Source organism: Symsagittifera roscoffensis, chromosome 1 (assembly GCF_963678635.1).
Source record: "Symsagittifera roscoffensis chromosome 1, txSymRosc1.1, whole genome shotgun sequence".
Lineage (NCBI taxonomy): Eukaryota > Metazoa > Xenacoelomorpha > Acoela > Convolutidae > Symsagittifera > Symsagittifera roscoffensis.
This window is the reverse complement of record NC_087062.1, coordinates 95,388,515-95,402,866: the sequence shown is the minus strand read 5'-3', so window position 1 is coordinate 95,402,866 and position 14,352 is coordinate 95,388,515. Positions and strand designations below refer to the sequence as shown.

Genomic DNA, 14,352 nt, shown 5'->3' with positions numbered 1-14,352 from the left:
AGTACACTCAACTACAATGCTTTTAGGGTTTCACTCAACTACGATGGTTTATTTTTGAGGTTTTTCACTTCGGCTCTCTCATAATGGCTGAAAGAGGTTTAAACGTTAGTTTTTTTTTGAACGTCGCAAATGTAGAAAAGTTCTTCTTTTAAAAATAGTGACTTTTCTATATTTTTCGGACAGCAAAAGAAGAGCTTTTTACAATGACAGATCTGAAGTGAACGTAGGAGGAACTAGGCCCTCCTCTCGCAACAACAAATCAGCTGCAAAAAGCCCCTCGAGATCAGCCCGCAGTCGGTCTAGAGGAGGGAGCAAAGGCGATGAAAACCTCAAGAGCAACAAAGGCATCCGCAAATCAGATTCAGCACTAACAGAAGACATAAAAGCCCGAATGCTCACAAACAAAAAGTCTTCTGCCCTGAAAAAAGGCAAGGTATTTTTCTTGTTTCCATAGAACATCTGTCATTTTTATTAGACTTTCTTAGATCGAATCAAGGGAGGATCTAGGATTTTCTCGAGGAGGGGGGCGGATTTTCAAAAAAAAATTTTTAGATCGACCAATTTTTTTTTTAGATCGACGAAATTGATTTTTTGGGCTCTCCCAAAGCACTGTTTTGTCCCTATTTTAGCGAAACTTTTTGCGCTGCAGGCAAAATTTTGAAAAAACAGGCCAAAAAAGGCGTTTTTAGGCACTTTTTGGAAAATTTTGACCGAAAAATTGCGTTTTTTCGGCGCGCGCGCTCCCATCAAAATTAGTATATGTTGGCGCCAAAGGCGCCTTTAGAAAATTTTTAGGGTCATCACCAAAAATGGATATCTCAAAATAGTACCCCTAAATCCACCCCTGAATCGAATATTAGCAAAAAACCAAATGAAGGGCTGGCAAAAAGCGCAAAAAGTAAAGCCCCATCGGCCATCACAGTTAGATTTTTGTATTACGGGGAACAAAGGGCTCTTTTCCAGTTTCACCCCTTTCAAATTCAATTTTGAAAAGTCTATTGAACGTTGTCACAGTGCAATGAAATTTGGCGTGGTGAACAAATCGACAATTCTGAACAGATTTGTTCTTCATACTTTACAGCGTAACATCACGCATTTAGCCGTAATAACACGTAAAACGAACATAAGACTCGGTATTTTGAAAGGGGGGGGGGAGGAACTGGAAAAGAGCCGAACAAAGATGATCGCGGTGGGGAGGGGGAAATCACGCAAAAGAACTTAAAAAAAAACATTAAAGTACGGTCTGCATTTTTGCTCCTGTACCGTTTCCCCCGCTATCTGTGTTTGCTACTAAACGTGAAATCAGGGGCGGATCTAGGATTTTCTCGAGGGGGGGCGTATTTTCAAAAAATTTTCGAAAATTTTGACGACCTTTTTTTTAGGTCGATCAGATTGATTTTCCGAGTTCTCCCAAAGCAGTAAAAAGACCCTGTTTTGGCCAAATTTTCTGCGCCGCAGGCAATTTTTTTGAAAAAACAGGTCAAAAAGCCGTTTTTGGGCACTTTTTGGAAAATTTTGACAAAAAAAAACGCGTTTTTTTGGCGCGCGCTCCCCCTCAAAATTAGTATATATTGGCGCCCAAGGCACCTTTAGAAAAATTTTAGGGTCGGTCGGCCAAAGATGGATTGCTTGAAAAGTACCAAAGGGGGGACCCTTTGGGTTGGCGGGGGTTCGAATCCCTGAGGGGGTTCGAATCCCTCTGAGGGAGTTCGAATCCCCCCTGCCCCCTTCCCCCCCCCCCCTAAATATGCCCCTGCGTGAAATTGACATTAAATTAATTGGTTTGAAGTTTTTTGCATATATTGTAATTACCAAATTACGAATCAGGCGTGGTCTTTTTTCTTAACTTGTTAAAATCAATAGTTGATGCGCAAAAATTCTTTTTTATCTTCGGTGGTCGGGAATCGGTAAGAGAGCAGACGTCGTGGCTCAATTTTGCACAAGGGGACAAAAGTTTTCAAAAAATCTCATGGGAAAAAGACTGTAGAAAAACCAACGGTGGTTCGGTTTAGATGAAAACAATACCTATTTGACTCACAAAACAAGGAAAACGCCCAGAAGCAAATCACCCGCTGGCTCAAGGAGCGGAAACATCGTGAACTGGAACTTCATTGAAAACAGGACTGCTCATTTTACCTCATTTTTTGACGACAACTTTTTAATTGTTCGGCGTGGATTTGCTATCAAGTTTTCTACATCAGGAGATATTCAACGCTTGAAGTTGTACAATATCCCTAGTAAATACAGCACTAAGTGCAATACGGAACCACCTCGACATATGGTCGAAATTACTTTGACTATGGATACTCTGGAAAGTGGTAATTGGAGACTAGAAAAAACGGGTGAAATTGACTATAGCTTGCATGTGCCTACTAACTGTATAATTGGGTTGTGGCTGATTAAAATCCGAGTCGACCACGACGACTATCGTGAAGATTTAAGGGTTTTGTTCAACCCTTGGTGTCCCGAAGATGAAGTGTATCTAGAAGACGAAACGATGCGAAAAGAGTATGTGCTTAACGAAAGTGGCCGTGTTTATACGCATGGACAAATGTGCTATCCATGGTTTTTCGGCCAATTTGAACATCGGATTCTTGATATCACTCTCTATCTTCTTGACAAGTCTAATTTGAGTACTTCGGCTAAATGCAGCGCAGTGTTCATTGCACGCGCGTTGTGTTCTATCATTAATCATGACGATGACGGAGTCATTAATGGCCGTTGGCAAGAACCATACACCGGAGGGTATGACCCTAAACACTGGCACAGTTCAGTTGATATTTTAAATAGATTTTACAGAACTCGAAAGCAGATCAGTTATGGACAATGTTGGGTTTTCAGTGCCCTCCTCGTAACTATAACTCGGGCTCTCGGGATTCCAAGTCGCCCGGTGACGAACAACTTCTCGTTTCACGATTCAAATCGTACCAATATTTGTGAGTGGGAAATTATGCATGACGGATCGGTCAAGGTTGAGTTTCTGTTTACTTGTCATATATTTTCAAGTTCTGGTTAGGTTCTGGTTCGAAGTTTTGGTTACGTAGTAAAGTAGATAAGTCATAAGTAGACACGTCGTGAGCTAATTAGAATCGAAAAAATATTTATTGTGTACATTTTTAGAGTACGATTCTAATAATTAATCAATAATTGTGGTTCCTGCGATTCGCAGAGGATCTATGAAAGGCTTTGCAGCCTGTCTAAGCCTAGTCCATTTCTCTTATTTCTCCACATTCCAGACTGAGTTATTTTGCTGAGCAAAGCTCTTTTTTGTCTATTTGCTGACCACTTTCCGAAATTTTTCATAAATGTGTTCAATGAACGACTACATTGCTGGTTTAAAAAAATTGAAACTTCAAACGCCTTTTTCTCAAATTGGGTTGAGATTCGATAAAAAGTGATGAAAACATATGTTGCATAGCGATTTACCAAAAATATTATGAGAAAAATATTTTGCGAAATTCGAAACCAAACATTTACCCCAAAATTGGTCATTTTTTTCTTTAGTTAAAAATGTTTTTAAAACGTGATATTCAAATGTAGAGGAGGGTAAACGTGGGAAAAAGAGGAAAAAGCAAAACGCGCAAAGACTCCTCGATTTATTTTTGCAGCGATGACCTTCTGATACTGACAAAATGATTTTTCATTAGTGGCAACAGTAGTAAATTACCAGAAATAATCTACAATTTATTATTTATTTTTCTTTCAGCTCAAGAAGTTGTCGCAGTATTAAGAAAAACCGGTTAAATTTATTTTAAGTTTTGATTTCATTTTGAGCAAGTGTAAAACGTCCAATTTATTACGATTCCGTAGGAATAAAAAAAATTAAGAAGTCAGCAATTTATTCTGCAAAAAAAATCAACAAAGTTTTATAAAATTAGCTCTGAATTTAAAAAAAAAACGTTGTTTTTTTTCTAAAAGAATAATGGGCGCTTTTGTCAGTTTACAAACGTTCTACAACTTCTAATTTTTTGTAGTTCTTCCGAGCCCCCTTGAAAGAGGGGAGGAATTTTGTCATCGGGTGTTTTATAGTTTTTTCTCTTTTATTTGTTTTCTACGCCAAATTAAGAACCTAAAACAGTCATCAGAATGAGTCGAGTCGTATATCAACCTAAAAACTTTTCAGTCAAGATTCAAAAAACACTAGAAAAAGTTCAAAAACTTATCGGTCACAATATTGAGAGAAACCAGTTTGAAGTTTTTGAGTTTTAATTATATTTCAAGCGAGTCCTAATCGATCGCTTTTCTTGCTCAAAATTAGATTGAAGTTTTCACTTGAGTAGTGAAATACCTGAGTAACTACGCTTCCTTAGCAAGAAAAAAGTTTTCAAAAGTCATATTTGTTTCTGAATTTGTTGGTTTTTGTTTTTTGAAAATAATCTTGGTCAATTATCTCTTTTTACTGACGTTCTACGCGTTCGTATTTTTTGTAGTTATTCCGCCACTTAAAAAGGAGGAAAAACTTTGTATTTAGGGGTGTTTTATTTTTTTCCATGCAAAGTCAGGTATCACATCTAATCATTGGACTGGATTGAGTAATATCTTAAATTAAAGTCCTTTCAGTCGTAATTTTGCCGAAATTTATTATTCTTTTTCAACCAAGAGAAGTTACCAATGGTAATCATCGGAATGACAGGAGTGATATATCATAACAATACCGTTTTGGCGCTGATTCAAACAACTTTCAATTTTATAAAAATATTTATTCTATTTTTGAGAAAAAAAAATTGTTTTAAAATTTTGATTTTTTTTTTCAATTTCGAGCGAATAAAGCAAGCGAGCAGACTTTTTATAGAAACATGAACCATGAATTTTCAGTTCACTCCAGTAAAATTTTATTCAATTTGCTTGTCAGCGCAATCTTGGGAATAAACATCTAAAAAACATTTAAAAAATATCTGCAAAACGAATTGAAGAAAAATTTTTTTTGAAGTATTTTTTTCTTGTCAATTTTTGACACAATCAATGCCCAATTTGCCAGTTTTACTGCCGAATATGCCTAAGTTCTAAGCTTCGTTACATCCTTTTATCACACCACGCTAAAACAAAGCGATTCTCAAATTACGAGGCCAAAGTGTGTATTTTGCTAATTGTAAACGGATTCCGCAACAAGGTTGCTCTCTTTGAGCTTCTTTTGTTCTTTCGTTTTTTTTTATTGCTGCAACAAAACTTTAACTTGATTGAAGACTTGTTTCTGGGTTTCAGAGACATACAAACACCAAATTGCGCGCCTATACAGTGCACAAGGTGGCCTCGTGATGAATTTGAAAAAAGACAACTTTTTTAAAGAACATGGTCGGAACACGCTGTCCTACGCAGCAACTGGCTATCTTTGTTTTTTTTTATGAATGTGGTCGGAATATTCAGTGCTATTTGAACAGCAACCGGCTATCCTTGTTCAGAATTTGCTTTTGCCCCGTATCGTAAACGAATTTAGAATAATTATTATCATTATAAGTTTGTCTGCGAGACAATACTTATGTTGGTTATTTACTATCAGAACAACGTTTCGAGCGGTCTTCCTTAAGCAGAAGCGTTTCTCAAGGTGCTCCACATTTCAAGGTTTTCACACTATAAGAACGAATTGTGTCAAAAATGACAGAAATTCAATATTTGAGAGTTTGGATTCTGTTTGGAACTTCCATGTATGGGCTGAGATTTGGCTGAGTCGGAATGATCTTCCAGATGGCTACGGTGGCTGGCAAGCTATCGACCCAACCCCCCAGGAAATGGCGGAGGGGTCGTCTATCGCCGGTCCAGCGCCCGTCAAGGCTATTAAAGAAGGGGCGTTTCATCTACCATATGACGTGGCCTATTTGTTCTCCGAAATGAACTCGGATATTTCGTACTGGCGAAGAGAGCGAGACGGTCAGTTCGGCAAACTAATCAAATTTGACGAATTAAAAATTGGGAAGGCAATTTTAACAAAACAGATTGGGAGCGAAGAAAGTGAAAACTTAATTTCGACTTACAAACTGGAAGCTGAAAAGAAAGAAGCTTTAATTTCTACGGAAGAAAAAATTGAAATTATCAAAGCAGTGAACCCAGGTGTTAGTTTTGTTATTTACGAACATCTGATGGGGAAAAAACCGAGCGTCGAAATCAAGCTGAAAGTTCCCGAGTATGTTGCGATCGGAAACGACTTCCAATACTCGGCTGAATTTACACCGACAGAGGCAATCGGCGCAGCTGCCGAAGCTAAAATTTCTATCTGCATTTTTGTCTCGACAAACGTGGGAAAATTTATAGGACAAATTGCAAAACATGATTTCCATAAGCAGAAAGTATCGAAAGAAAATGCTCTCAAAGGCAAAGTAGAATATATAAAGTATCGAAGATTCGCGTGTGCGAGTTATTCAATAAAGATATTTGTTACTTGTCAATTGTTGAGTCCGAACGAAGGCATCAATTGTGATTTTGTTACCATTCCCTTCTTCTGTAGACCCCCCGATATCAAAGTGATTTCGAAGCCCCCCTACAACCAAGGCGAGCCCGTGGACATAAAACTCAGCTTCATAAACGAGTTTAGATTTGGGCTGAGCGGCTGTTATTTTGAACTAAGTGCGCCGAGGATGAAGCCGAAAGCGTTCGGAATCAAGAAAGGACTCGGGTCGGGAGAGTCGTGTTACATTCACCTGCAGTACAAGCCGAAACGATTCGGCGATATAATGCTAATTGCGAAGTTCGGGTGTAGAGAGATTACTGTTGCGTGTGGTTCTGTAGAACTCGATGTCGCCAAGAAAGCCGAATAGCTCAACTACGTATTTAAAAAAAGATTATTTTGAACTGACCTCCAATTTTACCAGGGAAAGAACATCTTATCTAAGCAATCATCAGCATTATCTACAAAAAATGCAGAAAAAAATCTTGATGTAAAATTTCATGACAAAATTGGTGAGAAATTCTTGAAATTTCTTGGGGCCACGAAAAACCTTTTAGTCCCCTTATCAACAAAATTGGACACATCCGAAGTAAAATGAAGCCAACAAATCTTTTACTTGGTGTCATAACGTTTTTTCTTGATACCAGAAAATGAATGGTAACACGATTCGACACCAAAATCATGGAAATTGAACTTGAGGCGAATTTAGAGGCGAAACGAACAAAGTTGAGGTGAATCTAGTTATGCTTGTTTCGATACTATTACTTTTGAAGAATGGTTTCTGAATTTGAAAAAAAAATTTCGAAAACAGCACTAATATCAAAATCCATCTCATGGAAATCAAATGGTACAGAACTGGGATCTCTTTAACTATATCCCCCATTGGGTGCCTAAGTCCTAGTAACGATTCTCCCCTCCTTTAAAAAAATCATTGGTTAAGCATATCAATTTTTTTCACCTTGTAACGAATCTGCCCCTTTTGCAAATAGATCTCAAAACTGGTTTTAAACAGTCGAAAGCTTCACGAGGTAAACACGAATTACCCTGGGTTTATGTTTTGATTTTTCAGACCAACTTTGGTATGTTTCAACCGTCTCCACCAAACTTCGGTATGTTTCGACGTTCGGTTTTTCCGTACATATTTGACCAAATTTTTGGATGCTTAGACTTTCTCAACCCAACAAAAAATGCGTGCGACTTTTTTTGTTCCTAGTGTTTAGATAAGTTTCGATTTTCTCGGCCAAAATTTGAAACGTTTCGTTTATCTCGATTTTCTCCACTGTCTCGAATTAAACTTTCCAATTTTACTCTTTTTTCTTACATATCTGGACTGAAACTGTCGATTTTTGATCAGGTATATTTGGTTTGGTAGAGTTTACTTATTCTGGCTAATGTTCAGTCAAATTTACTTATTCTTGCCTCCTTAATTTATAAACTAATTGTTGAAGCGTTCATTCTAAATCTTCCTGTTTTTGCAACAAGCCAATCTCTTCTGATTGGAGTTTTGTGTCGGAGGTTTTTTCTAGGCAGATTTTTTTGCTCAGTTTCTAATTTGGTACGCTTTGACTTCGTGCTCGACTTAAATCTGCTTCTCATCCGCGGCGGATTTCCAGTCAAAAAACTGCAACTTCTCGACCTTGACAGTCAAAACATTAGTTGAACACCTTGACCCGGGTAGGTTATCGAAGAAGGCAAAAACGTGACTATAATGCGAAACTGTTAAATAGGCATAAAATATTTTGGGCCTAACAGATAAAAAAATTCTAATTGATGAGCCTTCTTATCGCGCAGAGGTAACCGGCTGAGGTGTTTAAAGCTGAGATGACCAAAGCGATGCTCGTTTTCTGTTTCAAGTTGAAAAGGTGAAACGAACGCTACAGTCGAACAAATCCGAAACTTGAAACTAATTTGAAAAATGTTTGAGGAGCCTTAAACATTTTTAAACATATTATTACTTGGTCGATGCAGCTGCTTTCATGCAGTATTGTGTAATTTATGAAAATTCAGCAGAAATGTGTAGTATTTATAAAAAAAGTTTGCTTCTTTAGAAGCTCAGATTATTGTTTCATCCCCAGTAAGCTGGCGTATTATCCATTTTTTATACTCTTTTCACCATACTGGGACGAAATCAAGCTTGAAGTACCCAAGTAATTTGCCACTGGAAACGACTTCCGTTCCAACAACAGTACCGAAACAAAAAATAGTTCAACAGCGCCAAAAATATGAACAAGTTTCAACATATTAAGTGCGGCAATCAAAAATTAAACGGCAAACGTTTATAATCTTAAGTGACACTTAAAAATTTTGAGCAAGAAAATTTGCAGTTAAGACATTTTAGCCCTAAAGTAATTGTTAGTTGGCAGTTGCAGACATTTTGGCGCCAGAATTGGAGTGATTTTCTTTGATAATTAGCGTCAGTAATTTCCCGCTCTTTGGAAAACGCGTTAAAATTATTCTGAAATTTCCCCCGCCTTTTTCGGCACTGTTGTACTTTGGCACTGCTGAACGCCCTCATCAACAACCAGCTTTTTTCCTATTTAGATTTAACGAGAAAAATTCTACGGCATTACAGCTGCTACAAGTAATCATAATCATAATAAAAAAAATCATAATCATAATCAGTAAGATTTTAGAAAATATCCAGGGGAAAGGATCCCTCTCAAGATTTTGATCAAATCAAAAGTTAGGCTTTTTAACGTTATACACTTTCCGCTTTTGCATTCAATCCTCCATGAACACGAATTTCCTTCATTGAATTTCTCTTTTAAAAATCTGCAGTATGAACTCGTAAGGATCTCTTTGATGCTTTGGTAGTCGATGATGTCATATTTCATATAATCGTTAAGAAAATTGGTCAGTACACACTAATGGTTGTGATAAACTTATTTAATAGTTTCGGTGTGAATAAAAAATTTGAGCAATTGATGCGGTGTTCGATGCGGCAGATCTGGCTCGACTCTAGCTGGAGAAGACTCGTGTGCCGAGTGTACGAAAGTCAGTGGATCTTCCGGTGAACAGTGGATCCAGTGCGATATTTGCGACGCATGGTTTCACAATTCCTGCTAAAGACTTCATGTCGACCTCATACCTCAAGTTGATAAGCAAGGTAAGTTACCTTCTTTTTCGCTGCATTTTTTGTTTTTTAAATTAACGTCAGACTCATTTTTAGTTACATGCCAAAATAGTGAGCTGATGGCTGGGTCTCAGTATCCCAAGACCACAAGCTCACTCCTGAAAACAGGTTTACTACTTAATGATTAAATTATTATTGTTTTTGTACAGTAGATAAAAAAAATGCACATCCATTGGAGATGGATCAACCCTTTCCCTCAACTCTTAGCTTCTCATTAACGAAAAATGAAACTGATGGTAATTAAAATTCAATTCAGGCCATTGCTGGAAGCGAAAAATTGTTAAAAATCAGTTCACAATCTTTTCCCGAATCTGGACGAAGAGCGGTCTTGTTGCCGACCAGGTAAGGGTAGCAAATTCCTCCCAAACACCCTCCTGATTCTCGGAAATTGGTTTGTAACGACTGTAGCTGTACAATCATTACAACGAGGAGTGTTCTTCTGTAAATAACGTTGACTACAATTCTGCCGTTGGCTATATCTGCATCCGTCTTGCTTTTATCAGCAAAAATTGTTCTGATTTTCGCGCTTTTTCAGTAGTCGCGAAAATTCAACATCGTGACGTGTCTTTAATTTTGAACGAATTTTTGAAAAAGTATTTGGTCACTCCGAATTGATTCCTCCTATTACGTTCAACTGAACGATTAACACCACTAATCGTTCCAAAGTCAATTTTCTCAATGAACTGTTCCAAATAACAATTCGTTGATGAACTGCTTTTCAGGTCTTTCTGGTCGAATTTCACCTAGTTTATGCAATAATTTTTTTCATTTTTGTAACTTTTCTTGCATGTTTCTCCGAAAAAACAGAAAAAAAAGCAAAAAAGAAGTACCCTTGCTTATTTATCAACTTGAGGTACGAGGTCGACAGGAAATCCTTAGCAGGAATTGTGAAACCATGTGTCGCAAATATTGCACTGGATCCACTGTTCACCGGAAGATCCACTGACTTTCGTACACTCACTCCGCACGAGTGTAATCATTCAATGAAATCAAAAGATTTTTTTTTGTATTCATCGGGTAGGTACCCTACAAAAAAGTGATTTAACAATTAGAAAAACCTTAGCTGACTAGCAAGCTATCCGAACATTGACTAGCGTCTAGACTTGGCAAAAAACTGTTTTACTTGGATTTTTTCCAATATAATTATTTAGTACACGATTTAGTGACCGTGAAATATTGGGTCTATGTACAAGTATGGTCCACAGGTGAGTTTGGGATTTGGGATCCTTACGAGTTCATACTGGAGACTTTTAAATGAGAAAATAAATGAAAAAATATGTGTTCTTGGATGATTGAATGCAAAAGCGGAAAGTGTTTACCGTTAGAAAGCCTAATTTTTGATTTGATCTTGAAAATTTGTTCAGAAGAGTTCTGTATTGCTGTAAATTAAAGCCCGCCAAATACAACAGACCTGAAATACAAATTCACATTGACAGATTCCTTTCTTTCTCTTTAGTGAGGAAGATAATCACAATCAAAAGACTTTAAAGGCACCTAGTTAATTACACAGCTCGCATAGTGGAGGCCAAATGGCGGGAGTGATTATATTAACGCAAGCGCAAGAAAGCGTGTACCTGTAGCACCTCAATTGACAAATAGAATAAGCATTCAGCCAATCAAAATGAATACATTATAAACGTCGCAAAAGCAGTATGGAAAGTTCGTTTGGTCAACCATCATGCAGAAGATGAAAATACCCATTTGGAAGTATTCCAGTCTCTAGGACGCCCCGTAAAGTCTCGGAATTCACACCTTTCTTCGTGAAGACATCTGCTAACTGCAATTTATGATTTATCCACTGTACTTTCACCACTTCTTTTTTTTCTACTATCTGTTTTATCGAAGCCAAATCGATTCTCAGTCGTTTTTTGGTCACAGACTTCGTTGAACGCAAATTATCGATGAACGGTTTATTGTCTATGAAACTGAAAAAGCCCACAATTTTCTTCGATACTTACTCAATCAATTTTTGTCAAGAAATACGAGCAATCTAAGGATTCTCCGAGCGCAAAGGCTTCAGAAGCTAGTGTACTTTTTACGACTTGCTGTATTTTTGAAGCTTTCCATGCTAGTGGACAGCACTTTTCGACACCAACAAGCAGAATAATGCGACCAAAAGCACTAGAAAAGCCATCCTTCAAATTCGCATGGGATGCATTGCTAAAAACTACCGTTTTCTATTCGCTCATTCCTAGATCCGGGAACAGAAGCGCAAATTCGTTTCTCTAACTTTATCAGTGATTTGTTCGCATCTTTTAGTGAACTTATATCTGCACTTGTAACTCTGGTACTCAAATCCAACACGTCGAATGATAACTCCGGCCTTGTTGTTGAAGCAGGGGCTGATTTTGGGGGGGGGCGGACGCCCCCCCCCCCCTGTCAGGGATTCGACCCCCTGCCGATCCAAAGGGTCCCCCTTTGATACTTTTTCAGAAATCCATTTTTGGTCGACCGACCCTAAAATTTTTCTGAAGGCGCCTTTGGCGCCAATATATACTAACTTTGAGGGGGAGCTCGCGCCAAAAAAAAAACGCGATTTTTTTGTCAAAATTTTTCAAAAAGTGCCCAAAAACGGCTTTTTTGACAGTTTTTTCAAAAAATTGCCTTCGGCGCAGAAAATTTAGCCAAAATAGGGGCAAAACAGTGCTTTGGGAGAGCTCGAAAAACCAATTTAGTCGACCTAAAAAAAAGGTCGTCAAAATTTTTGGACCATTCCCTTCGTTACCATTCCCTTCTTCTGTAGACCCCCCGATATCAAAGTGATTTCGAAGCCCCCCTACAACCAAGGCGAACCCGTGGACATAAAACTCAGCTTTATAAACGAGTTTAGATTTGGGCTGAGCGGCTGTTATTTTGAACTAAGTGCGCCGAGGATGAAGCCGAAAGCGTTCGGAATCAAGAAAGGACTCGGGTCGGGAGAGTCGTGTTACATTCACCTGCAGTACAAGCCGAAACGATTCGGCGATATAATGCTAATTGCGAAGTTCGGCTGCAGAGAAATTACTGTTGCGTGTGGTTCTGTAGAACTCGATGTCGCCAAGAAAGCCGAATAGCTCAACTACGTATTTAAAAAAAATTATTTTGAACTGACGTCCAATTTTACCAGGGAAAAAAATCCTTATCTAAGCAATCATCAACATTATTTACAAAAAATGCTGAAAAAATCTTGGTGTAAAATTTCATGACAAAATTGATGTGAAATTCTTGAAATTTCTTGGGGCCACGAAAAACCTTTTAGTCCCCTTATCAACAAAATTGGACACATCCGAAGAAAAATGAAGCCAACAAAAACTTTTACTTGGTGTCAAAACGTTTTTTCTTGATACCAGAGAATAAATGGTAACACGACTCGACACCAAAAAACATATGAAAATTGAACTTGAGGCAAATTTAGAGGCGAAACGTTTCGAGGCGAAAGAGGCGAAACGTTAAGAGGTAAATTTAGAGGCAAATTTAGAGCCTAAGTCCTAGTAACGATTCTCCCCTCCTTTAAAAAATCATTGGTTAAGCATATCAATTTTTTTCACCTTGTAACTAATCTGCCCCTTTTGCAAATAGATCTCAAAACTGGTTTTAAACAGTCGAAAGCTTCACGAGGTAAACACGAATTACCCTGGGTTTATGTTTTGATTTTTCAGACCAACTTTGGTATGTTTCAACCGTCTCCACCAAACTTCGGTATGTTTCGACGTTCGGTTTTTCCGTACATATTTGACCAAATTTTTGGATGCTTAGACTTTCTCAACCCAACAAAAAATGCGTGCGACTTTTTTTGTTCCTAGTGTTTAGATAAGTTTCGATTTTCTCGGCCAAAATTTGAAACGTTTCGTTTATCTCGATTTTCTCCACTGTCTCGAATTAAACTTTCCAATTTTACTCTTTTTTCTTACATATCTGGACTGAAACTGTCGATTTTTGATCAGGTATATTTGGTTTGGTAGAGTTTACTTATTCTGGCTAATGTTCAGTCAAATTTACTTATTCTTGCCTCCTTAATTTATAAACTAATTGTTGAAGCGTTCATTCTAAATCTTCCTGTTTTTGCAACAAGCCAATCTCTTCTGATTGGAGTTTTGTGTCGGAGGTTTTTTCTAGGCAGATTTTTTTGCTCAGTTTCTAATTTGGTACGCTTTGACTTCGTGCTCGACTTAAATCTGCTTCTCATCCGCGGCGGATTTCCAGTCAAAAAACTGCAACTTCTCGACCTTGACAGTCAAAACATTAGTTGAACACCTTGACCCGGGTAGGTTATCGAAGAAGGCAGAAACGTGACTATAATGCCAAACTGTTAAATAGGCATAAAATATTTTGGGCCTAACAGATAAAAAAATTCTAATTGATGAGCCTTCTTATCGCGCAGAGGTAACCGGCTGAGGTGTTTAAAGCTGAGATGACCAAAGCGATGCTCGTTTTCTGTTTCAAGTTGAAAAGGTGAAACGAACGCTACAGTCGAACAAATCCGAAACTTAAAACTAATTTGAAAATGTTTGAGGAGCCTTAAACATTTTTAAACATATTATTACTTGGTCGATGCAGCTGCTTTCATGCAGTATTGTGTAATTTATGAAAATTCAGCAGAAATGTGTAGTATTTATAAAAAAGTTTGCTTCTTTAGAAGCTCAGATTATTGTTTCATCCCCAGTAAGCTGGCGTATTATCCATTTTTTATACTCTTTTCACCATACTGGGACGAAATCAAGCTTGAAGTACCCAAGTAATTTGCCACTGGAAACGACTTCCGTTCCAACAACAGTACCGAAACAAAAAATAGTTCAACAGCGCCAAAAATATGAACAAGTTTCAACATATTAAGTGCGGCAATCAAAAATTAAACGGCAAA

General features: G+C 37.8%; 1 protein-coding gene across 1 annotated transcript; it reads left to right on the top strand.

The window, feature by feature from the left end:
- Positions 1-2,299: 2,299 nt before the first annotated feature.
- On the top strand, positions 2,300-12,565 carry LOC134841026 (protein-glutamine gamma-glutamyltransferase 2-like). The gene is made up of 5 exons (XM_063856839.1): positions 2,300-2,971; positions 5,616-6,716; positions 9,342-9,485; positions 9,769-9,854; positions 12,256-12,565. Exons 1-5 carry the CDS (start codon positions 2,300-2,302, stop codon positions 12,563-12,565), a joined length of 2,313 nt encoding a protein of 770 aa, XP_063712909.1.
- Positions 12,566-14,352: the final 1,787 nt, after the last annotated feature.

Coding starts and splice junctions, on each gene's coding strand:
- LOC134841026 (XM_063856839.1), top strand. CDS start 2,300: ATGGATACTCTGGAAAGTGGTAATTGGAGACTAGAAAAAACGGGTGAA. Junction 6,717..9,341: donor TTACTGTTGCGTGTGGTTCT/GTAGAACTCGAT, acceptor GCTCGACTCTAG/CTGGAGAAGACTCGTGTGCC. Junction 9,486..9,768: donor ACCTCAAGTTGATAAGCAAG/GTAAGTTACCTT, acceptor AATTCAATTCAG/GCCATTGCTGGAAGCGAAAA.